Below are 24,816 nucleotides of genomic sequence, written 5' to 3'. Positions count from 1 at the left end.
ATAGTTCAAATATTGAACTTTGTTAAACAATTTTGTGTATTTTCTTAAATGTTGGTTTTTCATTAAAAGTCACCAACAAAATTATTTCTTAAAATTTAAATTACTCTTTCCCATTTAATACTTTATTTAATTTCGTCTTCATGCGATAAAGGTTCAAAAAGTTCATCAAAGAATTTAATAGCAGAAAGAGTTTAGTAAAAGGTATGAAGGAGTAGCACAATTCAGGTAGGTGAATAGTAAATTTTTATTTATCGATTTGAATTTACATATTTGAAAAAGGTTTTGAAAGTTTTGAAATTAAATTTTGGATTTTAAAAAAGAAATTCAAACTCACAAGAATTACCGAAAGTATTCAAGAATAAATTCTAAAAGCTCTAAAAGACATAAAATGTTGAATTCGACGAGAGAAAGAATATTTCCTTAAACCACATTAATCTTTTTTTTCAAATCCCGATCCGGCATTGAATCTTATTTTGCAAAAGAAGAATTTCAATTTTGTAAAGATAAATTAGAAAATAGTTTCAATTCAACATAATAATATTTTATTGTTAATTTGTTGAAAGAAGTTTGAATAGTGTTCTTCAAGATAAACGAAATCACAACTTAACATAGTAGGGTAGAGATAAAAGGAAACAAGTTTGGAATTAAATTTCATGTGTATTTCTAATGCCTCTTTACTCTCACAACAGCACGATCCCAACGATGAGGAGCTTGTTGAAGAGTAGCTCTTTTGCACTGCATCACGCTGTTTGACATCCAATTTAATTTTAAATTCACTTTAAATTAACAAATAAATTAACTGTGACGGATGACGAAGAAATTAAATCATTTTATGGAGTTTAAGAAGCTGATTATTGTAATTTCTCTACAAGTACATGAGACCAGTCGTGGCGGCATGGGACATCAATGTATTAATTGCTTGCTGCGTCTCTAGATACAGGCGGCATTCCTTTAACCAATCACTGGCTACTTTTCGTGGTGCTCCTTGGAGGAGGTTCATGTACCTCAGGGTTTGCGTTAAGTTTCCACGATCCATCCAGTAGCTGTGGGTAGGAAAGTCAAACATGTGCATTTGTGACGAAGAAACAAACATTATAAAAGACAAAATGTGGGGGGAACTCTTACCGAGCTCTGTTGAGTATGTCGTAAGTATCCAATTTGCTAAAATCAACAATCTCATCTTTCAGCTCCTCCTTCGAGATGGGATTGTCGGGAGTTAAAATGAAGATTGATTGCAAATACGACAAGATGTACATTGGTAAGCGCGCACCGGTGTCTGGAACAAGGGCAAGGCGTCGCGCCAAGCGGTCGACTTTGAGGAAACGCTCCCGGAGAGCCTCTTCGGGATACACACCCCGTGTTAGGGCTTCACTCGACAATGAACCCAAAATTGTCTTGACTACTTTGTCATTTTCAGCCGCCGCCTTGTCCACCGCCTTTACAGCATTCTCCAGCGGGACCAGCCCTTCGCGCCACGATGAATTATTTTCGCCTTGTCGTACACACAACCATAGAGCCTGACAGGCACCCCACAGTCCCCGTGCTTTCTGTGATTTTTCTTCAGCTTCCGCTCGAGCTAAAATGAACAGGACACACCCAGATGTGTTTAGTGAGCAATTAACCATGTGCTGTACACACACATCTTCCTCCCCAAACTTATGTGCAGTTTACATTGTTCATTGTCACTATATGGAATATGTATCTACATAATCTTATCTATATAATGGGTCATGTTGCCAAATTAACACACGTTTTCATTTTGATTAATTATAATTTTGCACACGCAAATGATACTCCTTCCGTAACACTCTCATGAGTTATTTGAATATTTTCCGAGTGATTTATTGGGTTTAATGCCACAAACATCCCCTATTTAGTCTTGCTATTGCGACCAAATTATCTGGCTTCAATTTATATTATTACATTTACACACAAAATACGAATATATTGATGTAAATTTATTATACCTACTAAATGGTATGAGTAAGGTAATTTTATGATGTGTGCGGTTAATAATGTGCTTTCTTTATGGAATATTCGAGCTTATTGTGCAAGAAAGTTTATGTAAATAATGCTTCTTGAGAGACATCTCTCTTTTGTAAAAAATTATAAATGAGAAAGATATAGATAAGAAATTAAAATAAAATAAAATGAAATAGAATTTTTTTTTAAAGATTATTACAAATTTTACTTACCTCTCACTTCAAAACTTATGTCTGTTAGCATGTAAGAGATTATTTTATCTGATTATTAACATAGTCACATCATGCAGCTCTTACAATCAGAAGTTTTTTTTTCTGTTCACACGTATCACGAGTCAATTTATCAAATGAAAAACTCTCTAAGAATGAACAAATTGAGCTTTAGAGAGTTCCGAGAATTCTTGCAGGAAAGCTTTTTTAGATTAATCCTTAGAGATTTCATTTCATGAAATTTTCTACATTTCCCGTTTTTCACCAACATTCTTAGAATTTTAAGTAGTGCCAAAGGATTCAAAATGCTTGTGATTGAACATATATACTTCTTATAACTTACTTTCCTTCATGCAATTTGTCTTTTTTAATGCATTTCCTACCACCACCCCCACACTCTGCCATCCAAACCTTTCTCTAACGATCGAAATGTAATTCATCGTGCAAATAGAGTCAGTCAATTAAAGTGCAATTACCTTTGAGTGTGGCGTCCATTCCCTTCACTTTTCCAACCATCTCAGCCAATTGAGTTGCGTAGGATGTTTTTTCTTTGAGGAGCTTCTCATCACTTTCGCGTGAGAGAACACGACGAATCTCCTGCTCTTTCAGCTTCAGTGTTTCATTCAAACTATCCACATTAGCTTGTGCCTGCAGTTTCAGAGCTTCACGGATTTGCCTTTCGCCAGCAGCACGAATCTCAAAGAGTTCCTTCTGCTTTGCCAACGCCATTTCCCGGCGTTCCTTCTCAAGACGATAGTTGAGTTCAGCTTCTAGAATTTCCTCCCTATCGTGCGATTGCAAGCTGTTGAGAACTCTCTTTAGACGCTCTTCACCCTCAACATGAAGTTTCTGGAGTTCCTTCTGGTACGCCAAAACATGCGAATATGCGTACAGAATAAATAAATCCAGCTGATCCTTTGGAAGGTCCAATTGTTTCTCGGTGATATTAATGCCCGGGAAGAGGCTTTCCATCTCACTGACAAAGTGATTTCGTGCATCCTCTATCTGAAATCATATCACACACATGATAATCATAGATTTACGTAAATTTTCTTGTCGAATTTCTTTACCTTCTTCCAGTACTTTTCATTCATGTTGGACAACTCTCTGGCCTTGAAGAGTTCCGTTTTCGCAGCATTCAACTTATTCTTTACGCGTTCTTGGGTCTCTCGTACTTTAGCATAAACCTCTCCAGACGATTTGGAGGCATTATCCTTCAATGCTTTTTCCAGCTTATCTACAAATAAAAGAAAAGTTTATAAACAATCTTCTCGTTAGATCTTAAAAATCAATTAATACGCACCCAACTTTGCTACTGCTTCCTGGGCAGCTTCTTCTGCATGACGCACTGCAGAGTTCCGTACACTTGTTTTATTCTTCAGAGAGGACCACGACGTTGTATCTGTGTGATCAACAATACTGTCAACAACCTTCCGTACTTCGTCATTGTACTTCCGGAAGGCATCTGCCGCCTTGTGGTACTCAATTACAGCCGCATCTGCAACTGTCTCCACGGCTTTTTCGAGTTCCGTGATTGTCTTCGGAACTTCAAATGGTACGTCAGCTTTCTTAGCCGGCGCCGGAGGAGCGGCAGTGGATTTCGGTGAAGATGCGGATTTTGGTGGTGGAGTGGGTTCAGGTACGGGAATTGCAGTGCTTGTGGGTGCCGTTGAATCACTCCTGGGTGTTTTTCTTATCAATGGAGGTGGAACGATGTTTTCCTTCTTCATTTCCTCCTCCTTTCCACCAAAGAGACCAAACACCGTGGACTTTGTGTCCTCAAGTGTCTTCGTGATCCCCTTGTCGTCCAGCAGGGCATTCAGCGTTGACTCAAGTGCAGGAAAGGTGCTTACAAGGGTCTTCCGGAAACTCTCATCGTACCTAAATGGGTGCGAGAACATCTTCATTACATCCCCGCCTTGAATTTCTCTAGTGGTGGACTTACTTGGCATAGGCGAGTACTCCGCCGGTGACAGCAAATGGGGAAAGGATAACGATGAATTTGCCGAAGCCGGCTTCTTGTGGGGCTCTCGCATTGCTACTGTACAATCTCTTGGTCGGAAGGAGTCTCGAGTTGCCGTATTGGGTCTAGAAAAGAGGTGAGATGAGAACACAATAAGAATCAGATGGTGTTGGCATTATGTAATGCCTTTTTCGGTATACAAAAACAAAATTAGCATTATAGTCTTGGACAGTGCTTTCATCACAAAACTCCATCTCCGAGCTGACGTCACCCAAATTTTGGATTTTTTCGGGAAGATGAGAGACGTGATCTCTGGGGCAATACAATATTGAAAAGAATTTCGTGAAGATGACATAACTTTTTTGTGGCGTGTATTTACTCTTCATTTGCACGGTGTTGCGACATTTTCACTGACCTTGGTGAGTAAGGAAGATCTCCGGAGGGCTAGGCGGTACATCTTGGGGGCACTTGAAGGTGTATCTCGCCGGCTTTGGTGGAAAAAATCGACTTTTCGTAAACCACAACACCTGGACAGACTTAATCGTCCACCATTGATACCACTAATGTTGAAAATTTCATGAAATTTAACATCCACGTTTATTGATTTTCCCGAAAAGTTTCGAAAGTTTCAATTGATGCAATTTTGGGGAATTATTGTTTGGAAATGTTGAGAAATTATGTTGTACTTTTGGTACGGTTATCTTAATTATCTTAATTTTTAAAATTAAACCTCTTTTGGAACTTTTTTAGATCTCTTTAGATTTACCTTAACTTCTATTATTTCAATAATTTCAAACATTTCACAAGATTTTTTTCTGAGTGTATAGAAATGTGCTGTTGTTGCTCAGCCCTCCGTAGGCGGCGCTGCAAATGTCAAAATAGTAGAGAAAAGGTGCTAGAGGAAATTCTGCAAGTTCTCAAAAATGCTACGATTAGCAACAAATATAGGTAAATTTTCATCAAAATACCCCAATTTTCTTCAAGATTACTTTAGTTTTTCTTATATTTTAGCATACCGATGGAGTGCCACGCTGTGCAGAATGAATGCAAAAGCTGTAACAGCAGAATGTCCAAAAGTTCTACACCGCAACTTATCCTCGTGCTACATCCAAGCTCATTACCAGCCACAACCACAAATCTCCTGCGGGCTAAGCTGTAATCCCCGTATCCTGGACATTGCTAGGTCTGTGCCAGCAATACATCAGCAAAGCCGAGGAGTTACAAAGTTTTCAATGCACAGCGGAAAGAGGAAGTCCGTAAAGGCAGTGCTGAAGAGATTTCAACGTCTAGATTGGGGTATTTGGATCCGCACACGTACTGGAAGATTTAAGCACCTGTGGCGCAAGACATCAAGCAGGAAGAGGCGTCTGCAGAAGCACGTCTTTGTCAACTCCACGCAAGCTTGGATGCTCGATAAGATGGTGACAAAGTTCTGGAGAACTCCAAAGTACTACGTTGACGATCCCTACCGTCCCTATCACTCACGCGAGGAATTCCTCTACACCAAGAAGAAAACGGATCATTTCTGATCACCTACGCAATTTATTTGCTTTTGTAGAAAAATAGATTAACAACTAATCATCCTTGATGACGGTGTTGGTCAATTTGCCAAGGCTCTCAATTTCACTCTCAATTACATCGCCCGGCTTCAGGTATTCTGGCGGATTTCTGAACATTCCCACACCTCCAGGAGTCCCGGTGAGGATTACATCCCCAGGACGTAAGGTAATTGATCTGAAAGAAATTATTTATCTCAACATTTTGAATTTTTACGCTGAATTAAAAGAAAAAAACTTACTGTGTTAGACGATTGATGATATCGTCTATGCGGAAGATTAGCTCATTGGTATTGCCAGATTGTTTCTGCACACCATTGATGCTGCAGCAAATTTTGAGATTGTGAGGATCTGGTATAAGACTTTTGTGGACAATTGCAGGCCCTAATGGGCAGAATGTGTCCATTGATTTCCCAATAAGAAATTGCTTGTTGTTCAACACCTTCTGCCAATCTCTAGCAGAGATGTCCTGAGCCACGCAGTATCCAAACACATAGTCATACGCTTTCTCTCGTGGAACCTTCTTCGCTGTTTTTCCAATAACAACAGCTAGTTCCACCTCCCAGTCAATTTGCTGTAGATCGATTAAAATATTATTAAGTGTTTCTCTGAGTTATCTATCGTCATTTTATAGCTCTCCTCTTACCGTACTTATCTCATGTGCTATCACTGATCCAGTGGGGCCCACAAGAGTGCTGGCGAATTTACTGAAGAACATTGGGCGTACGGGAGGAGTGAGATTTTGCTCCTCGCAGTGACCACGATAGTTTAGTCCGATGCATACAATCTTTTCAGGATTAGACACCGGAGCTTGCAGGGTCACATCTTTTGTGACAGCCTCCGATGGCAAACTACTGATTTTCTTGCTTAGCTCACCAAGATCAACTTCTTTCTTCATAAACTCAATCATATCATTCCCATAAGTGGAAAGCGAGGAAATTGTCTTCCCATCTGCCGAAAGGATACCCAAATGGGTCTTCTCATCCGCTCCTTTAGAGTACTGAACGAATCTCATGGTAACTGGAGATGATAAACTGCAAATTAAGTATAAAAAAGCATAAAATTAATCAAGACCGGGTGATTAAACTAGTTCAATCGAGATTACCTGAAATTCCTAACAAAAAACCCCTTCGTTTGCACTCCTTCACTGCCTATGATTTTTCCAAAGTGTCCCTGAATCTGTCGCCACGTCTGGGATTGGCCAGAAATTTTACGCACTAAAGAGAATGACATTCTGCTGCCCCACTGATGATATTAATATTCTATGTATTGTGTGGAGTTTGATAATATTTTTTCCTCAGCGGCAAATAAGAAGTACAGTGGTGCTACGTATAACGTCTTTCTAAATTTCCTCTTTCATTGGGATTTTCTGTGATATCGGAAACAGGAAAATTTTGTTAAATTGGTTGGTTGGTTTATATTGAACATGATCAATCAAAAATTGCTATTTCCGGCATCTCGGGAAGTCCAAATTTTGACTTTGAATAAAAATTGAAAGAGATGTTATGCGAGCCCCCACTGTAAATCCCAATATCGCATTTCATCTGAAATTAATGCGATTTCCTCGGAAAATTTCTCATAGCATGAGGACAATTTCTGCAGTACACTGGTAAAAGCAAATTATAAAATTAAATATTTTTGATATTAAATTTTACAAGTTCTTAAAAAATGGGGTATTTAATGAAGATAAAAAATTCTTTTTGTCTAGTACAAACTCAACAATAAGTTTGTTTAACATTTCATATTAGTTTTTGGAAGAAAAATGTAGATTTTTCAATTCTTACCATTTTATTTCATATAAAAAAAATATTATTAAATTTTAACAAACAAAACCGAGGTATAATTGTGTAAGAATGACCGCGATAAAAATCAGGATATTTGGAGCTCTTTAGTGATTTTTTTTATTTAAAAAGAAGTCGAAGTTCTCAACTTATTAAAAATTCCTTTAGCAAAAATTGGTAAATTTTAAACATTTTTAAAATAATATGTATGTACCGTAATCCACGAATTTAGTGAAATAATTAAATAAATAATACCCAATAGGCACCTATCCTTACAGGATAAAATTATAAATAATTATGTTTGATAAAGGAAGCCAGATCCTTTCAAAGTCATAAAAACTTTGCGAACTTCGCGATTTTCTAATAACTAAAAATGTAATATTTACTATGAAAGAATTAGAAAAAGCCGCAAATGCTAATTTTATGTTATTTTGATAAAGTAATAAAGGAATTGAGTGCAATCAGTAGATTTCAATTAGAATCTAATTATAAAATTGCGATCAGTTCCTTACGATCATTTAGCTTTTTCATAGTTTCCTTTTATCTTTAATAGAATTAAAGATTAATGTAATTGCCTATGAGCTCATGATCGTGGAGTCTGCGACTCACCTGTGTGAGTTTATGACGTAACGTTACAACTATATAACTGTATCTAAATATAATTTACCTGTTCTATATGTATGTGCCTACATTTCTTGTTTCTCTCTGCAACACTCTTTAGTTGGTGTTGGCGATCACTTCCAATTCCAATAGTGTGGAGTAGTGTATGTTGAGATTTCAGGGAGTTAATTTCATCGAGTGTGGCAGAAAAAAGCTCTAAAATTTATATTTTCACATTCCTTCATCTGTCTGCAAAACTTCTTAATTGTTAATTAGATTATAAAGTGCACGGGGGACTGGTTGTTTAATGCCCTGAAACATCCAGAAGATCATATAAGTGGATAAAAGTGAAAGCAAAATGGTGGTAATCTTGATTTGAGAAGTTGGTGAAAAAGATTCACAGTTGTGGATTTAATTGCAATAAAATAGTGGCATTGTAACTAGTGATCTCCTAACACGGTGTAATTGTGTGTCTCTTGTGCGACGTTATTGAGGATAATTTGTGTGCAAAATTCGATAAAAAAAATTTATATGGAAAAAATTTGAAGAGATCTCAAACAAGGTAAACTACTTCCTCCACACACATATTTATATTATATTACACCATTCATGTGATTGTTTAAACTTCGTGGGTGCAAATAAGTTTGCCCATTGCATAATTTTATCATTGAGTCTCAAATTGATGTTTTTTACGCTTAATTCTTTTTTTTCTTTCAGGAAAAATGCCAAGAAAACTCCTAAAATTCCTCATACTATTCGACAATACGTCTCTTTTGTACTTTCCTGGACAATTCCTATCTGGAAGGGTGTTGCTGCAGCTACAACATGAAACACCCGTACTCAGTTTGCATTTTAATGTGATGGGCGAAGGTGTGGTCCAGGTGCGATCGGCTAGACAGGAAAGAACATACGATAAAGAGAACTACATTGATTTCCGAATGCGTCTTCTTGGTGATTCTGATCATGAACCATCAATTCTGTCGCCGGGAATACATAGTTTCCCTTTCAAGCTGGGTCTTCCACTTGGACTACCATCCACATTCCTCGGGAGATATGGGTGGATTCAGTACTACTGTAAAGCAGCTCTGAGGGAACCATCTGGACTTATTCATAAAAACCATCAAGTGTTTATTGTCATGAATCCCATTGACTTGAATATGGAACCATCCATACTATCAGTACGTAATCTAATTGTGATTAATTTACAGTGAAACTAGGATGTTGTACTAATTGTTTTAAATCCTTAATTAGCAACCATTCAAATGCGACATTGAGCACAAGTTGGGAGTAGCTTGTGTCGGTGGCGGAGCCGTCAAATGTCGTGTAATTCTCGATCGTGGTGGATATGTTCCCGGGGAAAGTATCTCTGTATCAGCTCTTGTTTCAAATGGCAGCAATGTGACGATCAAAAGCACAAAAGCATCCCTCACAGAAACCATTGAGTACATGGCTCGTGGCAAGGTGGTGCAAGTGGAGAAGCGAGATCTTGTTACAATAACTAGAGGTAAAATTCGTCCTGGTGGCGTAGATGAATGGCAGAATGAAACTCTGTATGTACCACCGTTACCACCGACTAATCTCAAAGGATGCCATATTATCAGAATACAATACGATGTCTTTGTAAGTAACTAAATAAATTAAATTTTATAGAATTTACCTTTAAAATGTAAAATTTTCTTTATTTTAGTTCATTGTTGAACCTAAATCTCTGGAGAAGCAGATTAAACTTCAACTTCCAATTGTCTTGGCAACATATCCATTCCGCAATAGTTCCGGTGATATCTCAAATACATGGCCAGAATCAATTTTAAAGCCCGAAACGCATTATCCCTCAACTTTACCAATTTTTCGACCATGGTTGCACGAGAAAAATGAAAATAACTAATTTAAATGAGAGAGATATCATTGACACAGTGCCTTAAAACTAATTTTAACTACATTCATACAATTTCTGCAATTTCTGGAGCATCTGCAAATCGTCTTTATCACTTTTTGGATAATCTCTGTGATACAACGAAGAATCTCAAAGATTTATTTCATTTTTTTTTAATCATAAAAATGAATTTCTGCGTAATGTGACTTTATTACCTTTATAAAAATTCTTTAAAAAAAATGTTATTTTGCAATGAATGAGAAATTACCATTGATTTTTTTAAAGACATCATTGCGAAATATAACGAATTATTCCTTAATTTGCTGATGTTTCAGATTGAGAAAATTATAGATATAATTTTCTTGGAGACACCGTGAGTGTTCTCTGCGTAAGATTTAATTAAGTAATTGATTGATCAATTTAATAATGATTTATATTAATGGAAATAATATAAATTAGGTGCCATTTGCATGAATTACTGAAAAATAAAAAACAAAATGACAAATATAATCATCACACCATTATCTAAGAGTTGTTTTATTTGATTATTTTTGAATTGGTTTGTTTTACTGTCCACCGTATTAAATTAAACGCCAATCGGCCAAGCCGTTTTGCATATACCAAAATGATCCAATTTGCCCTTTAGAAGCAAAAGGATTTTTTTTATGTGGAATGCTACTCACTCAGCTATTAAATTGATGTCTTCAATCATTCTTTTAAGCTCTAATGAACATTTTAATTAATTTGTTAACTAAAAATATTTTAAAATGGTAAGTTAGGTTAGTACTTTTCGCGGGGAATGGATCGAAATTCACCTCTGAAGCTGCTAAATTGTCTGTCAGAGGAAATTCACGCGCTTGTTTTTCACCACCACGATTCGCTCCGCCTGCAATCGTGTTGTCAAGAATAAATCATTTTTTGTCCCAGTGAAAAATTATTATTTCTCTAAAAATCCATAGAGAATAGCTTCAAAATGTCCTTTGTGAATAGATTAATGCTACGGCCACTCATTCAGGTAAGAATCTTTTGCATTACCTGGAATTCTTGGTAAATAGAATGTAAATAGGTTTATGTAAGAGTTGGGAGGTTAGCCTGCAAGGTTGTTCTCACGGAGAATTTTTCTACTTTCTAGGCCTCTCGAGCGATTCATTCAACTGCATCAGCCAATAATGTAACGAGTGTTAAATTTTGTGCTTATCTACAACAACGTATGTAATTACTGAAAATACCTTTTTAAATTGCAGGCTAGTTCAACAACTAAACCGGAAAAGCGCATCAAGTGTACTATGATTCCGGGAGACGGAGTGGGTCCAGAACTAATGTACTCGGTGCAGGAAGTTTTCAAGGCAGCCGATGTACCGGTGGATTTTGAAACATACTTCCTTTCGGAAGTAAATCCCCTTCTTAGTGCCCCACTTGAGAATGTAACAGCTTCAATTAATAAGAACAAAATCTGCCTAAAAGGAATCCTTGGGACACCTGATTACAGTCGCACTGGAGAGTTGCAGACACTCAACATGAAGCTACGAAATGAGCTTGATCTCTATGCCAATGTGGTGCACGTACGGAGTCTACCAGGGGTCCGTAGTCGTCATCAGAATATTGATTGCACGATTATTCGAGAGCAAACCGAGGGAGAATACTCTGCCCTGGAGCACGAATCTGTGGCTGGTGTAGTGGAATGTCTCAAAATTATCACAGCTAAAAAGTCTCTGCGAATTGCAAAATTCGCATTTGACTATGCTACAAAGAATAACCGCAAGAAGGTTACTTGTGTCCACAAGGCAAATATCATGAAATTAGGCGATGGTCTGTTCCTCAGGAGTTGCGAGGAGATGTCCAAACTCTATCCGAGAATTCAATTTGAAAAAATGATTGTTGACAACACCACAATGCAGATGGTGTCTAATCCTCATCAATTTGACGTGATGGTCACACCAAATCTCTACGGTAATATCCTGGATAATATTGCTTCTGGACTTGTTGGTGGAGCGGGAGTTGTGGCAGGTGCTTCCTACTCATCCGACCACGTTGTCTTTGAACCGGGAGCAAGACACACGTTCTCGGAGGCTGTGGGCAAGAATGTTGCCAATCCCACTGCAATGCTCCTATGTGCCGCCAAAATGCTGAGGCATGTCAATTTGCAACCGTACAGTGAGCTCATTTTGAATGCAGTCTCATCAGTACTCAAGGCAGGAAAGGTACGCACCAAAGATCTTGGCGGGCAGTCCACCACTAATGAATTCACCTATGCCGTGATTGCAAATTTGGGTTAGAGGTCACGAAAACCCATCCGAGACACGGTCAGCATTAGTGAGAAAAAAATTACCAAAAGTGAAAGTATAAAACATCTATCTCTGTTGATCAATGGTCGAATAATATTTATTTAATTGTTGACGATTTACTATAAGAGTATTGATTTGTATTGCTGCCACCCCATATTTATTTATTCAACTCTTCTTCAGTCTTAAAACAGGAAAATTATGGAAAATATGCAGTAATAAATCACCCTACGTTGTTAAAAAAAATGTTTTTTATTGATGAGACATAGAGAAGGTTTTTTTGCCAAAAATTATCAGAGGGCATCAAACGTATGTGAAAACATATCATTATTTATCCTTAAAATCATTAGGGAGTGACTAACTATTGCCTTCATGGAACAGCTGCTTGTGTTCTTACGTTCTTTCCATATAAAGATCGCCAATCTTGCGTTCTTGGTTAACCTTCTGATAAAATGTTTAAATACTGATTAAAAATTGATATTTTCAGTTTTTGAAAATAACTTTTTATCAATAATTTATTTGGATTAAAAAGATTTCAAGCAATTTATTTCCGTTGAGTTTCAATAATTATTGGACCATTCTTTACTTCTGTATTATACGAAAGCAAAAAGCAGATGATAATAAAGTCAAAATGTTACAAAAATTGCTTTCAAATTTTGAAATGAGTTCAAGAAAATATTAATTTTGAAGGTCATATTACCGCTCTCTTTAACATTCAAAATATTCAATTTAGAAACTTTTGCAAATTTTGAATTTATTTTGAAAAACTTTGATCCGGGAATTTCGAAATTTAAAAATATTAAGATGTTACTTTCTTTTCATTTTAAAATTAATTTCAGATAACAAAATGTTCATTTACTTAGAATATACATATAACTCTTTGTGGAAAAATCTTAACATTTTCAAATTAGGTATGTATTGAAATGCCATGACGTATTTCTATTCAACTAATGAGCGTTAATTTTTTTTTAATTTTGGCTGATGAGGAAAACAAAAGATAAAATTACAAATTACCAATTTCAAGGTGGAGAGATTAATACGACTGATTAGCAAAAACTAAGAATAAGAAACACTCAAAATATTTGGATGTTCAATGAGCATGAAAATCAACACAGTTTAGAAAAAAAAGTACTGTAGGTATTAAAAAGAACCCATTTTATTCCGAAAGAAGTATAAAGTTTAGTACAATCCAATTTTTTTAAATTTTGGGATCACTGTCGGTGAGCTTGACAATTTTTGCAGATTCCTCCCACAATTTTCTTGCTTTGTCCATATCTTGAGCTGCTCTATTGAGTGTTGCTTCCTTGCAGTCCATAAAGTATTTTCCCGATACGCCATTCAGCTCTTCGGAGACTGCAAGGTGAATTGTGGTCTGAGCACCTTGTTCTGTGGTTTTGAAGAATCCACGTGTGATGAGCTTCATGGGATAGTTGAGTGGGAAGGGAACATTGCGCCAAATGCCACTGTCTATCATGCCTGGATGGAGGAAATTGGCCGTGACACCTGTGCCCTCCAATCTTCGTGCCAATTCACGCGTGAAATAGATGTTAGCATACTTGGACACGTAGTACAGGTATGCAGCCGGCTTGGTGTTCACTGGATTGAGATTATTCAAATTTACACAAGCCAATTTGTAGAGCTCCGATGCTACCACAACAATGCGGCTGTTGGGTGTCTTCTTGAGTAGATCAATGAGGAGGTGGGTTAGTAGGAAGGGTCCATAGTGATTTGTAGCCATGGTTAATTCAATGCCATCGACACTTTTGGCCCCACGAATTGCCAGCGCCATACCGGCATTGTGAATGAGTACGTGCAATTTGGGTTCCGTTTTAACGATATCAGCAGCAAAATCTCGAACTGACTGCAACGAACTCAAATCGAGCTTCTTCAGAATAACATTGCTATTTCCGGTTGTATTGATAATTTCCTCCTGGGCCGTCTTTGCCGTATCCATGTTCCTGCATGCCATTATAACGCGGCATCCACGACGGGCAAGGTCTCGGGCAGTCTCCTTGCCAATGCCACTATTTGCTCCAGTTATTAATACGGTCTTACCCTCCATTCTTACTTTCGATGTGCAACGTCCACACGTGAGGTAGCAGTAGAGGTTTATGAGGAAGATGAATGACGCAAATGCGGATACACCAAAGATTGCGATTGTTTGTACTAAAGGACAACTCCAGTCAATGCCAAGTAGTATCATAGTAAATTACTGAAATAAAAAAAATTGTATTTTAGATTGTTGAAGTACAAGAAGAGCTTTGAGTTTGGGAAGTCCTTATGTTGGGTATTATCATAATTCGATAAAGTTAGTCAAAAAGCTCCAAGCTAGCAAACTAGCTAAGTTTAACTAGTCTTATTCTAAAACTTATAGTCTGTAGAATTAATCTTCGGTTAAAAAAAATCTCCGGTTAAAAAAAATACTATCCAGTTCTGTCTAAGATGCACGTGGAGAGCAAGGTCGCCGTTATGCTTATTAAAAATGTAAATAAATAAATAAACGCTAATTAAATTTAATAGGAAACAATTATAGCTTTTGTTCCAAAATAAAAACTTACAGCCAAATTAGTGGCTTTTGTAAAACACAAAAAAAGTGTCAGGAAAATATTACGGAAGAGAATAAATTATTCAAAAAATTCTTTTTTTTAAAGAATTTGTTGAAGTGTTTTGTTGAGCGAATTTAATTTTATATAATTTATTATGATAATTAAGGGGTTACTATCTTTATTGATGATTCTTCTGATCAGCAATGTGAAAATTGCGCATAATAAAACAGTAATTTATTGTTTTTATGCATTCGTAAGTCTGATATTTGCATTCGGTATGTAGATTTGTCTCTTTATTATGTATAAAGTTTCAGAAATAATTTTATAAAAATACTCGAAAAAAAAGGTTTAAATTGATGCGATTAGCTAATACCTAAATAAACCCTCCCAAAATACTACAGTTTGTAAAGGATAAATAAATAATAATTATTATTATTCAAAAAAGACCCAAAAATAAGAAAGTTCTATCAACAAAGTTCTTTATGCAGACTAAAGGTGACCTCCGTTTATTCTTTTTCTTTAAATGACTTGCGATGTATTCTTATTGCTTTTTGTAGAAAAAAGGGTTGGATCCGTCTGAGAGACGCATTCCACAGGGTATTTCAAAATAGATTTCTTAACGCATTTTTCTTGTGAGAGCTTGTGAGAAATAAAAGGCATTAAAATCGTCAACTTTCATTTTGTAATATAACTCTTCCATCTTGGCATGGAGTAGGTTAATATTTTTGGGGGAGCATTCGCCACACTAATGTTGAAATGACTAACTGTTCCTCGCTTAACTTATCATTGAAGTGAAATTTCACTTGATGCCTATAGCTTTGATGCAAGAAGGCAATTTCGTCGTTTGTTAATGAAACTTTCGGCAAAAATCATCATAATACATAAGTAATGAGAGTTTTTTCTTAATTTTCTGTTTCATGCAAGAAAGACGTATTTTTCAAAAAAAAAAAAAAAAACTTGGACTTTTTAATCTGTTGACCTCTGATTTTATAAATCTCGCAACACGTTGAATTTTTGGTGAGTGTTTCACCACAATGTCTTGCATAATATGTACAATATTTTTCTTCTTTTTCTCTTTTCGGGACCCAACAACTGCCCAGAACGAGTTTCTGCCAAAAAGACGAATGAAAGAATTGTGTATACGTGTAATATTCTTTCAAGAATTTTCTTCATTTAATACGATTCATATTGGATTTTATAGAATTATTTGAATAATGGGAATTTCCACAGGTTATAAGTTGTTTTGATAAATTATATTTTAAAGTGGAAAAATAATAATTCTTCCAGAGTAGAATTATTATTAAAATCACATTGTTGAAGATAATTAACACACACACACTCGCGAAAATTGATCATAAGAATAGCTTGATTTGATTTTATATTCAGAAATGTCTCTATTCCTCACTAATAAATTAATTATTATTTACTTTAATAATAGCAATTAAACTTACACACGATAAATTGTTTAAAGTTGCCTTTTGTACTTTGTTAAAGACTAAAAAAAAAAACTTCCAACAAAATCCCAAAGTTATACCTTTAATATTTCACAAACGACTCACCGATGGTGAATGAATGAAGCGAAACACTGCCGTGGAAGTCGAAGCTGCGGAATCCAACTGGCACATAAAAATTACTCTCAGTCTCATCCACCTCCTCCTTCCCAATTTCTTACCTGAGAGTGTGAATGTATGGGAATCTTTAGATATTTTACCTTTGAATTTTTTTCTTGTTGCGTGATTTGTTTGCGACTCTTGGGAGTACTCAACATTGTAAAATGGTAATGAACTTTGGAGATCCGTTAGAAAATTCCTTTGTTACATAGAGATGGGTTTATTCTTATAAGAAAAAAATCAACCTTTTTGTCAATACATATAATATGCACTTTGTATTTATGTAGGTACACTGAAGCTACAATATATAATTATTGAAATATATACTAACGTATACCGTTGTGTGGCGAATATGTAAAGAACCTAATTAAAGTTTTGATAGGTATTTTAAAAAACACATTTTTTAAGCAAATTTTTAATTACGATATTGTTAATTTATTTCTTTTGTTCTTTATCGTTAACTTTAAATATGAACATCGTCACACTTTTCAAATTTGATAGATTTTTTTCTTTAACCTTAAGTAGTCAAAGAAAAAAATTAACGATGCTTTAGAGAATTTTGCATTGTTTCCAGTCTTTCTTTCATATGAAAGTTAGAAAAATATTAGTTTCAGAACACGACATTAAATCAAAGTCGTAAAGTTAATTTAAATAAAAACAATTTATGTAATTGAGACGCCAAGAAAAACACTAAAAGATAATTTTCCACTATCGTTAATTTTCTTTTACGTTTTCTCTAATGATTATAATTACACGGATTTGGTAAAATTTTATGCAGTTGTTTATTTTTTAGTTTTTTGTTATAGAGTTGTTAGTGTTTCATTGTTTAATTAAATTTTATAAAGAAAAACACCTTTAAATTGGGCAATTCTTTCCTATAATATTTTCAATCCGTTAGTCACTGTTGCCTGATGAAGGCTTTGAGAGTAGTTGAAAGCTGATATGATTACAACGCTAATTGTAAAATTTGGTGTAGATTCCTTGGTAGATTCAGATAAAAATCTTTTCTTTTCTTCTCTTACAATTCGTCAGTTATAAGATTTTTGGTATTCTTGGAAAAATCTTATGAGATTTTGACAGTTTGTTTCTGTTTTTAATCGTGTTTTTGAAAGTAAATTACTTTTCAGGGGTTCTTTAAAGATCTTTTTGACTGTTTTTCGGAAGAACAAATTCTTGTTTTTCTTTATTAGAACGATAATTAATAAATTAAAAACATCATCTGTCAAAATCTTACAACTTGAGTTTAAAGAAAAGAAAAAAAAGATTTTTTATCAGAATCGACTCCTTTGTGTCCCTCCAGTTCTTTGACAATTTAAAACTACAGATCAGAACATAATGAAACATGTTGTTCTCATTCACATCCTTTCTATTATTATTTTAATGATAATTCTTTTTTATAATCTACTCTACATCATAAATAAATCAAATAATCTTAATAAATAATATTGGTTAATGTATTAAAAAACAATAAGAAAATTAATGACGTGAAATTCTCATTCACAAAATAATGTGTTCACTTTGAATGTTCAATGAATGAATTCCACCAAATTCACCCCTTGAATTTATCACCAAATATATGTAATTATACAATGAATTTGCTCGTGCATGTACCAACAACTCGTGTGTACGTGGTACATACATATGTGGCCATTTGGTGCTGCCTTGTTGATTAAATAGCGCAAAATTAAATTGAATTGAGAGGGAAATAATGGAAAAATGCGATGGTTATATTGAATGTAGTGTCACCCCCATGCGACTATTTCACCCTGTGTATCATTTATTGATTTCGCGTTGATTGGGGGTGAAGGATGCATGTTATGATGTACTGAGCATTTATGATATACATAATGTTGTGCATCCTATAACGAAGACGTGCCGACGTTTGCTTAATTTGACCCGAGAATGTCTCTGACTCAACACAAGAGTAAAGTCACGATACACAAAGAAGGTGGAGTCGTACTTATAAAATATATATCACAAATCTGGCGCGTGTGGAAGTCTTCAATTCGCTCATTTGTACTAGGCAATCAGAAGTACGAAGAGTATCCCAGTTTAGCTTTTTCATATAAACCCATCATTTTGCCAATGCTGGCAATGTCGTGTACGTACAGTAATGGGTAGCAACATTGGTGACCAATACACATGATGTTTGAGCGCATTGTGGGAATTAAGCATTAAAGCTTCAATGAATGGTGTTTATGGGTGGCGAAGTGCGATGTGTGACAAAATTGAGTTGCACAGCACTGTATGGGTCTCCCCCACTTTTATTGGAAAACGCCTCAGTACATAAATGAGGGAATGATCTTCAACCGGTTCACATGTATGAGGCGAACAGAAGTGGATAGGTGGAAATTTATTATTATTTTAATAACATTACTATGATGTAATAAAAAAAAGCTCTTTAATACTTTCAAATATAGCAAACTGAAAAGTTTCTTAATAATTTTGAATTTTGGCCTCTTTTTTGACTAATTAGATTGAATATAGACTATCAAAGTTCTCTTCTGTATGCTGTACTGTTGCGAGTTTGTAAAATAGTAGTAGAAGAATGTGCAAAATATGGTGAGAAAATGTTAGGAGAGATAGGGAACTTTTTGAGGGTTATTTCTGAGGTCCTATTCGTGAAACAGTTTTAAATACAATAGTAAAGAACATAAATTTCTGTTTGTGCCATCGCTGTACTAACTGATTTTGCACACTCAACACTCACATGTGAAAATATCCACTGCATATAGATGTCATCAGCATGTGGCTAGATTCCTTGGACGGATATTTTATTTTTTTCTTTCATAAAAGATATGTTTTTATACATAGCTGAATGGTGGGCTTTTGATAAAAGGGATTTGTGTGGGTGTGCAGCGTTGAACGCAAATTGACAAATTTTTGTTTTCGCGCAGCAACATAGCTTATTAAGGGGGTGTGTCCCGGAGGCCAATGAGAAAAGAAAAGTTCTATTATGAAAGAAAGACTCTCACAGGAAATTTTTCCACACATGCATGTTGTCAAATTCAAATTTCACATATGTGGGCTTAGAAATTGAACATGTGGATATTTCAACAGGATTGCAGAAGAGGGGACTCTAGTGCGGGACATAGAAATGAATGTGAACTGGAACGGCAGGAGCTTTCCCGCGCAAAAGCTTAGAAATTTCGGATACCGCACACACGTGAAAATATCCCATATATAACTTTAGTCGCAGCACTCGCATGTGTAAGCTCCTTTCATCTCATATATGAATTTTCCATGCATGCGAAACGAGCCATATGTACGCGCCTTTACCCTTTCACAACATGCGCTAAAGTGAGACGGTGCTATGTGTTTTAATTACTCACCGCAAGATGAAGGATGAAAGTTTTCTTTAATTTTTTCAGGAGAAAAGCACTAAAAACTCTAAAAGGATAAACGAAATTCTTTCTTACTCTTTGTTATCTTTATTAACAATATCTCACTATTAATATTGGTCAAAACATATTTCATCTACATGTAAAACAGATAATGAATTGTAGAAAAAGAAGAGAAAAAAAATGTTTTAGAAATAAGGACGCATTCCTGAAAAGGACATTCCAGTCTATTTTGGAATCCTAGTTGCGTCACAATGTCCTTATTCCAAATATGTACAATACACACATCTCAACATATTCTCACACACGGAATTCCATTCACTAAATGTCGTCATGTTCACGAGCTGAATCATTATTATTATATTGCTGTTTTTCCTGTAAGCCGGATACCAAGTAACAGAACAGTGAGGACGGTTTTTACTTTCCAACCTCGTGTTATCGACGAAAGTTCCGCTACTTTGGAAAGTGATATTTTCACAGCTCATGTTCCCCTAGTATTGGACGCAGTTTTGCTCTATATGATGATTTTCAAATTCCTTTAAATCATCTTCCATCCTCGTTACTCCTGTCTCCTGTATAACATTCATGATGTAATCTTGTGTTCTCCGTCTCAAGAAGCATTGATTGCCATGTATGTAATATAAAACTAACTTGTACATAAACTTATTACTTAAAACGATGTAGGAGAAAGTAGTTCAATTTCTCTTAATTTTTTTTCACCATTTTGGTCAAAATTTGGAAACTTTTACATTTTTTGGGATTTTGGGAGTGAAAGAAAAAAAATTTGGCGCCTCTTGTTAGATATTTTCTAATGCCACACCGTTTGGATGTACGAAATGGGGTTCACTTCTGTTCGCCTAGGAAGAGTTTTAGTCTGATTGATGAATGGATGCAGAAAAGGCCACCTACAAACAACTTTCTAACTCACCTAAGCTCGAATTGGACATTGGGCTGTCACACAAATTCAAATATATATTTTTTTGACAAATGGTAAATGTTACTACGCATGTTGCAATTACTACTATGATTTATTATGAAAAAAGGATAATTTATAAAATTTTTAACATTTTCTAAAATTTAAAACTAATCAAATAGTAAATGGTAAAATAGATGGTTAGAAAAACTGGTGGTAGTAATGTAAGTAATGAGTAAAGTTTGACGAAATAAAAGTTTTATAACAACCGTTTGGGAAAAATAAAACATTGTGCAGGTCAATTTCTCAACATGAAACAGGAGTACAGAATCGTTCAGAGGTAAATTTTCGTATGAAAATTTTCAAATATTCTGTATTATGGGCATACATTTAGTAATGTTGTAAAATATACTTCATGGGGTATGTTTACTGTACTTGAAATTTTAAAGCTTTGCATTATTTTATGAAAGTTGATCATTTGTTAACAAAATATCGTGAATATGACAAAGACATTTGCTTAGTGTTGGGATGGGGAGGCAATTTAGTAATTTTCTAGTCATGTTGGTGCAACAAATAAAAGTTGTAAAATATTTAAACTAGAATACCAAAAGTTATGAGGCAAATACAAACAACATTTCCACCAGGATGCCATGATGAAAAGAAATGCGAAAATTCCGACTTTTTTTCACGATGGTAAATGATAAGAAAATGTCGATTGAACGTTGTTTAATATTGTATTGGCAAATAATAATAGTTTACGAAAATTTTTCACCATTCAATTGAGATTCTATAAATAAGAATATTTTATATTTATAAAATCTCTATTATAGATAATTTTACAGCAAAAGAGACTCCGCTAAAGTCAAAGAACATAGTGGACTCCCCAAAAATGATGTGCTTTTGGTTCTGTTCTCCTAGTATACCATCCAATTTCATCCGACATTGTCTTGGCATATCGATAACTAGAGCAAATATTGCCTCACAGCCAGCAGTGTATAAATGCGCGTACTTTATTCTCTCCCCACGGGCACCTGCGGCTACATATTTTGATGATAGTATTGAATGGCCACCCGGAACCGATTTTTAAAGCCAATCATGGCCGTCGATAATCAATGGCAATATTCAATGGCGAAAACCATCGACTCGTTCGGTTTTCAACAGGCGGCCATAAGCGCAATGCAATCCGGTGGAGTCGAGGTGCAACATGGAACATGTTATCGTGTGCCCTGCTCCCCGCGTGAAAGTGGGGTGTACCGGGAGCGCGGGAAGTTGGCACCTTATCACTGTGCGCGCGGCATATTGGCAATCAATTGATTCTTTTGGTCACACAGCTGCGGCGGGCACGCGTCAACTATCAATGGGAAAGAAGTGGCATTATATACGAATGGGAAGCAAATGAACATACAAAATGCCAGAGAATGTCTTTTACACTCAAATACGCGCATAGTTGGCTACTAAGGAGTAAGAAATTTTCCTTATCTCTTCCTAAAAAGGAACATCAAAGATTCCTCCAAAAAAATGTTCTCGTTTTAAAAATTCTAGAAATTCTTCGTAGAAAATTTGTAGCAGAAAACTTTTGTGCAATTTTCAAGTTATTTCATTATACTGATATTTTCATCACATCCAACGACACGAGTAATGTGTGGTTGGATTTCTATATGAGAATGTATGGCTATGTGTAAAAATTCAAGGAATTTAGACAATTTTGAAATATACTATGAGCGCCTGGTGTTTGGCATAAAGCAACGTAACTTAAATGCCAGACTTATTTTACTAAATTTTTTCCACTGACGTGTGTAAAGACATTCATACACATACATACAACATAATGTTGCTTTGTGAAAGTAACGAAAAGTTTGAATTTCTTTAATAAAATCATTATTTTGCATACTTTTGGGCTCAAAGTTTTACCAACAATTATTTTCTTTAATTTTGTGAAAATTCTAGAAAAAGTTTTCCTTTCCATTTTCCATGTTTGATGAATCGAATGAATGATTTTATTCATACTCTATCTATTCTAAATACTTAACTTACCTATGTCGTATTACTGGGTCTTCGATCACCATTTGTTTTAAGAAAAATCGCTGATGTTGGTAGAAAAGTTACATTAATCGATTAGGAAACATTAACTTGTGCAACATATCAGAATTTGAGCCTTCTAGGTGCTCTAGAAATGAAGATATTAAAAAATTAAAAATTTTCAAACTGGTCACTAGTGAGTGTATGTAAGTGAATCATCTTATCGGGAAAGATATTCTGTGCAACATATCCAAATTTTAGCTCTCTGGCTGCCCTGAAAGCGAATCAATCGATTTTGAGCATTTTTTTTTGCCGCCAAGTTATTTCGCACCTTAAGATGGAGGATTACTTGTAAACTGCATCCTTATCAAATTTTAATAGATTGAGTGATGATAAAGCTACCAAGCAGTACTGAATATGGGAGTGAAAATCGCTATCAGAACAATTACCTTGTTTTGCGCTTTTTAGCTGTGATTCTTTCGATTTTTTTTAATATCCCAGTTTAATTTATGCCTTTTACCTTTAATGCTTCTTCTAATCTCCATTATAGGTAAAATTATTTCTTGTTTCTAAATACAAAAATTTTAACTTTTTGGAAGTTATAAGAAGAAGAATATTGTTTTCTTTCTTGTTTTTAAAAACATAGCTTTCATTGAATTTCCTACTCAACAAACATACTATGTAGACCAATTTATGCTCTCAATAGGCGAATGAATGTTTCGAATAATTGCTTAGAACTCATTTTCTAAATCTTTTTATCTGTAATTTTCAGCCTTGAATCAGACCAATGAGTTACACCCCCAGGGTCATAAAGTTTAAAGCCGATTTGGTCAGAAATCCGTAAAAGTGTTAAAAGTTCATAATTACACATAAAACTTTCATTAGAACTTTTCATCGGAATTTGAACAGGAGCGAAAAGCTCTTCTACGTGTGAGAATCATACTACCAAAGCTCTACTAAATGGACGACCGCATGCTTTTCACCTCTTGTTCAATAGAAATGTTCTGAAATATGTGTTTATGTACATATATAACTTTGTACATGAATAAGGATGTTTCATTCCTTTACATTAGCTTTTTTTCAAATTCATTTCCACCACATAATCGAGTAAATGCCGGAGTCGGAGGTAATTAACTGAAAAATCAACAAATCATTAGGACCTAAAAATAGCTGAAGGATGATTTAAAAATAAAAGCTGGCTCATTCGGAATCTCCTATGGTGTGTTGGAATTGGTGGATATGATAAAACAAAGAGTGAAAGACATTCACACTTGAATCAGATGAACCATGTGACGTGCTTTCTTAGCGCTTTCAACAACAAAATGTGAGTAATGTTAACCAAAATTACAAGTGAGATATTCAATGAGACTAAATACCCACATAAGGCAATTCTAATGATACAACCTTAAAACGATGCGGTGCATGACTAGCGAATGGAACTTAATTAATCATTGAAATAATTCTACGTTATATGCATTGCATACGTGAGAAATAAATAAAGAAATTGGTAAAACATTTCAATCAAGCAGTCAATCGCTCTTTATATTTCATTAGATATGCTTTGTTGAGTATCAACTTGTTTCACGCCTCCCAAATTGCTGGACTGATGAAAAGTCATATAGAGATTCCTCGGCGTCATAAATACTTTATCACCCACGTTTTCTTTTTGTATCAAAATATTCGTGGATGCTACAGGTTTTTTTCAAAGTTTAATGTTCTAACAAGAGCCTTTATTTAACAAGCCCCTTAATTAATGAACATCCTGTCAAGGTTTTTCTTCCAATTCTTTAACAAATCGAGTAAATCTAGTTTATGTTTTTTTTAAGAATGAATAAGCAAATTTTAGTATGGGTCGAATTGGATATCATTGATTGAAAATAATTTTCTTTTAGCTTTTAAATGCCCCTGCAATTTATTCTTTACATTGTATTTTACTGTGGATTCGTAATAAATGTGGTAGAAAATTCCTCATTCTTGCATTAGATTTTTCACAACATGACCTTTAGCACGTTTTAGTTAAACAAAAAACAAAGAAAATAATGTTGGAAGATGATGCAATGACAAGGATTATGTATATGAAAAAGTTTGAAAGAATATTGCGTTGCAATAGCTATTAGCAAGTTTAAAATACTATGTACTT

The 24,816-nt window shown here is 35.1% G+C and overlaps 6 protein-coding genes across 8 annotated transcripts; 3 read left to right on the top strand and 3 right to left on the bottom strand.

Annotated features, from left to right (window-relative positions):
• Positions 1-637: 637 nt before the first annotated feature.
• Positions 638-4,728, bottom strand: LOC129786000 (MICOS complex subunit Mic60). The gene is made up of 7 exons (XM_055820750.1): positions 4,571-4,728; positions 4,138-4,280; positions 3,496-4,073; positions 3,263-3,429; positions 2,669-3,197; positions 1,126-1,576; positions 638-1,043 (listed from the first exon to the last, which is right to left on the bottom strand). Exons 1-7 carry the CDS (start codon positions 4,610-4,612, stop codon positions 866-868), a joined length of 2,088 nt encoding a protein of 695 aa, XP_055676725.1. The 5' UTR covers positions 4,613-4,728; the 3' UTR covers positions 638-865.
• Positions 4,729-4,969: 241 nt separating this feature from the next.
• LOC129786164 (39S ribosomal protein L35, mitochondrial) lies at positions 4,970-5,743 on the top strand. Its single transcript, XM_055821013.1, has 2 exons — positions 4,970-5,103; positions 5,167-5,743. Exons 1-2 carry the CDS (start codon positions 5,079-5,081, stop codon positions 5,682-5,684), a joined length of 543 nt encoding a protein of 180 aa, XP_055676988.1. The 5' UTR covers positions 4,970-5,078; the 3' UTR covers positions 5,685-5,743.
• Positions 5,678-7,027, bottom strand: LOC129786121 (fumarylacetoacetate hydrolase domain-containing protein 2). Its single transcript, XM_055820951.1, has 4 exons — positions 6,817-7,027; positions 6,358-6,745; positions 5,954-6,285; positions 5,678-5,889 (listed from the first exon to the last, which is right to left on the bottom strand). The coding sequence occupies exons 1-4, from the start codon at positions 6,942-6,944 to the stop codon at positions 5,730-5,732; spliced, it is 1,008 nt and encodes a 335-aa protein (XP_055676926.1). The 5' UTR covers positions 6,945-7,027; the 3' UTR covers positions 5,678-5,729.
• A 901-nt stretch (positions 7,028-7,928) lies between these two features.
• LOC129786141 (arrestin domain-containing protein 17) lies at positions 7,929-10,489 on the top strand. Its single transcript, XM_055820985.1, has 4 exons — positions 7,929-8,654; positions 8,810-9,270; positions 9,344-9,712; positions 9,780-10,489. The coding sequence occupies exons 2-4, from the start codon at positions 8,815-8,817 to the stop codon at positions 9,975-9,977; spliced, it is 1,023 nt and encodes a 340-aa protein (XP_055676960.1). The 5' UTR covers positions 7,929-8,654; positions 8,810-8,814; the 3' UTR covers positions 9,978-10,489.
• Positions 10,490-10,793: 304 nt separating this feature from the next.
• On the top strand, positions 10,794-12,493 carry LOC129786105 (isocitrate dehydrogenase [NAD] subunit beta, mitochondrial). Its single transcript, XM_055820922.1, has 3 exons — positions 10,794-10,980; positions 11,098-11,136; positions 11,210-12,493. The coding sequence occupies exons 1-3, from the start codon at positions 10,939-10,941 to the stop codon at positions 12,239-12,241; spliced, it is 1,113 nt and encodes a 370-aa protein (XP_055676897.1). The 5' UTR covers positions 10,794-10,938; the 3' UTR covers positions 12,242-12,493.
• Positions 12,494-13,383: 890 nt separating this feature from the next.
• Positions 13,384-16,503, bottom strand: LOC129786143 (retinol dehydrogenase 14). 3 transcript variants are annotated; one of them, XM_055820987.1, is made up of 2 exons: positions 16,353-16,503; positions 13,384-14,459 (listed from the first exon to the last, which is right to left on the bottom strand). In XM_055820987.1, the coding sequence occupies exon 2, from the start codon at positions 14,448-14,450 to the stop codon at positions 13,446-13,448; it is 1,005 nt and encodes a 334-aa protein (XP_055676962.1). In that variant the 5' UTR covers positions 14,451-14,459; positions 16,353-16,503; the 3' UTR covers positions 13,384-13,445. The 3 variants fall into 3 exon arrangements, with proteins under 3 accessions (XP_055676962.1, XP_055676964.1, XP_055676963.1); XM_055820989.1 differs by having other exon boundaries at positions 16,328-16,406; XM_055820988.1 differs by having other exon boundaries at positions 16,245-16,375.
• Between the last annotated feature and the right edge of the window lie 8,313 nt (positions 16,504-24,816).

The sequence above is a fragment of the Lutzomyia longipalpis genome, chromosome 1 (genome assembly GCF_024334085.1).
Source record: "Lutzomyia longipalpis isolate SR_M1_2022 chromosome 1, ASM2433408v1".
NCBI classification, from domain to species: Eukaryota; Metazoa; Arthropoda; class Insecta; order Diptera; family Psychodidae; genus Lutzomyia; species Lutzomyia longipalpis.
The sequence above is the reverse complement of the archived record's forward strand: the minus strand, read 5'-3'. Positions and strand labels throughout refer to the sequence as shown.

Bases quoted from the DNA above. Each gene is read 5' to 3' on its own strand.
- LOC129786105 (XM_055820922.1), top strand. From the start codon at position 10,939: ATGTCCTTTGTGAATAGATTAATGCTACGGCCACTCATTCAG. The intron at 10,981-11,097 runs GTAAGAATCTTT...TCTACTTTCTAG, and splicing joins TGCTACGGCCACTCATTCAG to GCCTCTCGAGCGATTCATTC. The intron at 11,137-11,209 runs GTAACGAGTGTT...TTTAAATTGCAG, and splicing joins CAACTGCATCAGCCAATAAT to GCTAGTTCAACAACTAAACC.
- LOC129786000 (XM_055820750.1), bottom strand. From the start codon at position 4,612: ATGTACCGCCTAGCCCTCCGGAGATCTTCCTTACTCACCAAG. The intron at 4,281-4,570 runs GTCAGTGAAAAT...CCTCTTTTCTAG, and splicing joins GATCTTCCTTACTCACCAAG to ACCCAATACGGCAACTCGAG. The intron at 1,577-2,668 runs GTAATTGCACTT...TGTTCATTTTAG, and splicing joins AATGGACGCCACACTCAAAG to CTCGAGCGGAAGCTGAAGAA.
- LOC129786164 (XM_055821013.1), top strand. From the start codon at position 5,079: ATGCTACGATTAGCAACAAATATAG. The intron at 5,104-5,166 runs GTAAATTTTCAT...CTTATATTTTAG, and splicing joins ACGATTAGCAACAAATATAG to CATACCGATGGAGTGCCACG.
- LOC129786143 (XM_055820987.1), bottom strand. From the start codon at position 14,450: ATGATACTACTTGGCATTGACTGGAGTTGTCCTTTAGTACAAACAATC.
- LOC129786141 (XM_055820985.1), top strand. From the start codon at position 8,815: ATGCCAAGAAAACTCCTAAAATTCCTCATACTATTCGACAATACGTCT. The intron at 9,271-9,343 runs GTACGTAATCTA...ATCCTTAATTAG, and splicing joins TGGAACCATCCATACTATCA to CAACCATTCAAATGCGACAT. The intron at 9,713-9,779 runs GTAAGTAACTAA...TCTTTATTTTAG, and splicing joins GAATACAATACGATGTCTTT to TTCATTGTTGAACCTAAATC.
- LOC129786121 (XM_055820951.1), bottom strand. From the start codon at position 6,944: ATGTCATTCTCTTTAGTGCGTAAAATTTCTGGCCAATCCCAGACGTGG. The intron at 6,746-6,816 runs GTAATCTCGATT...CTTAATTTGCAG, and splicing joins TTTTTTGTTAGGAATTTCAG to TTTATCATCTCCAGTTACCA. The intron at 6,286-6,357 runs GTAAGAGGAGAG...ATCGATCTACAG, and splicing joins TAGCACATGAGATAAGTACG to CAAATTGACTGGGAGGTGGA.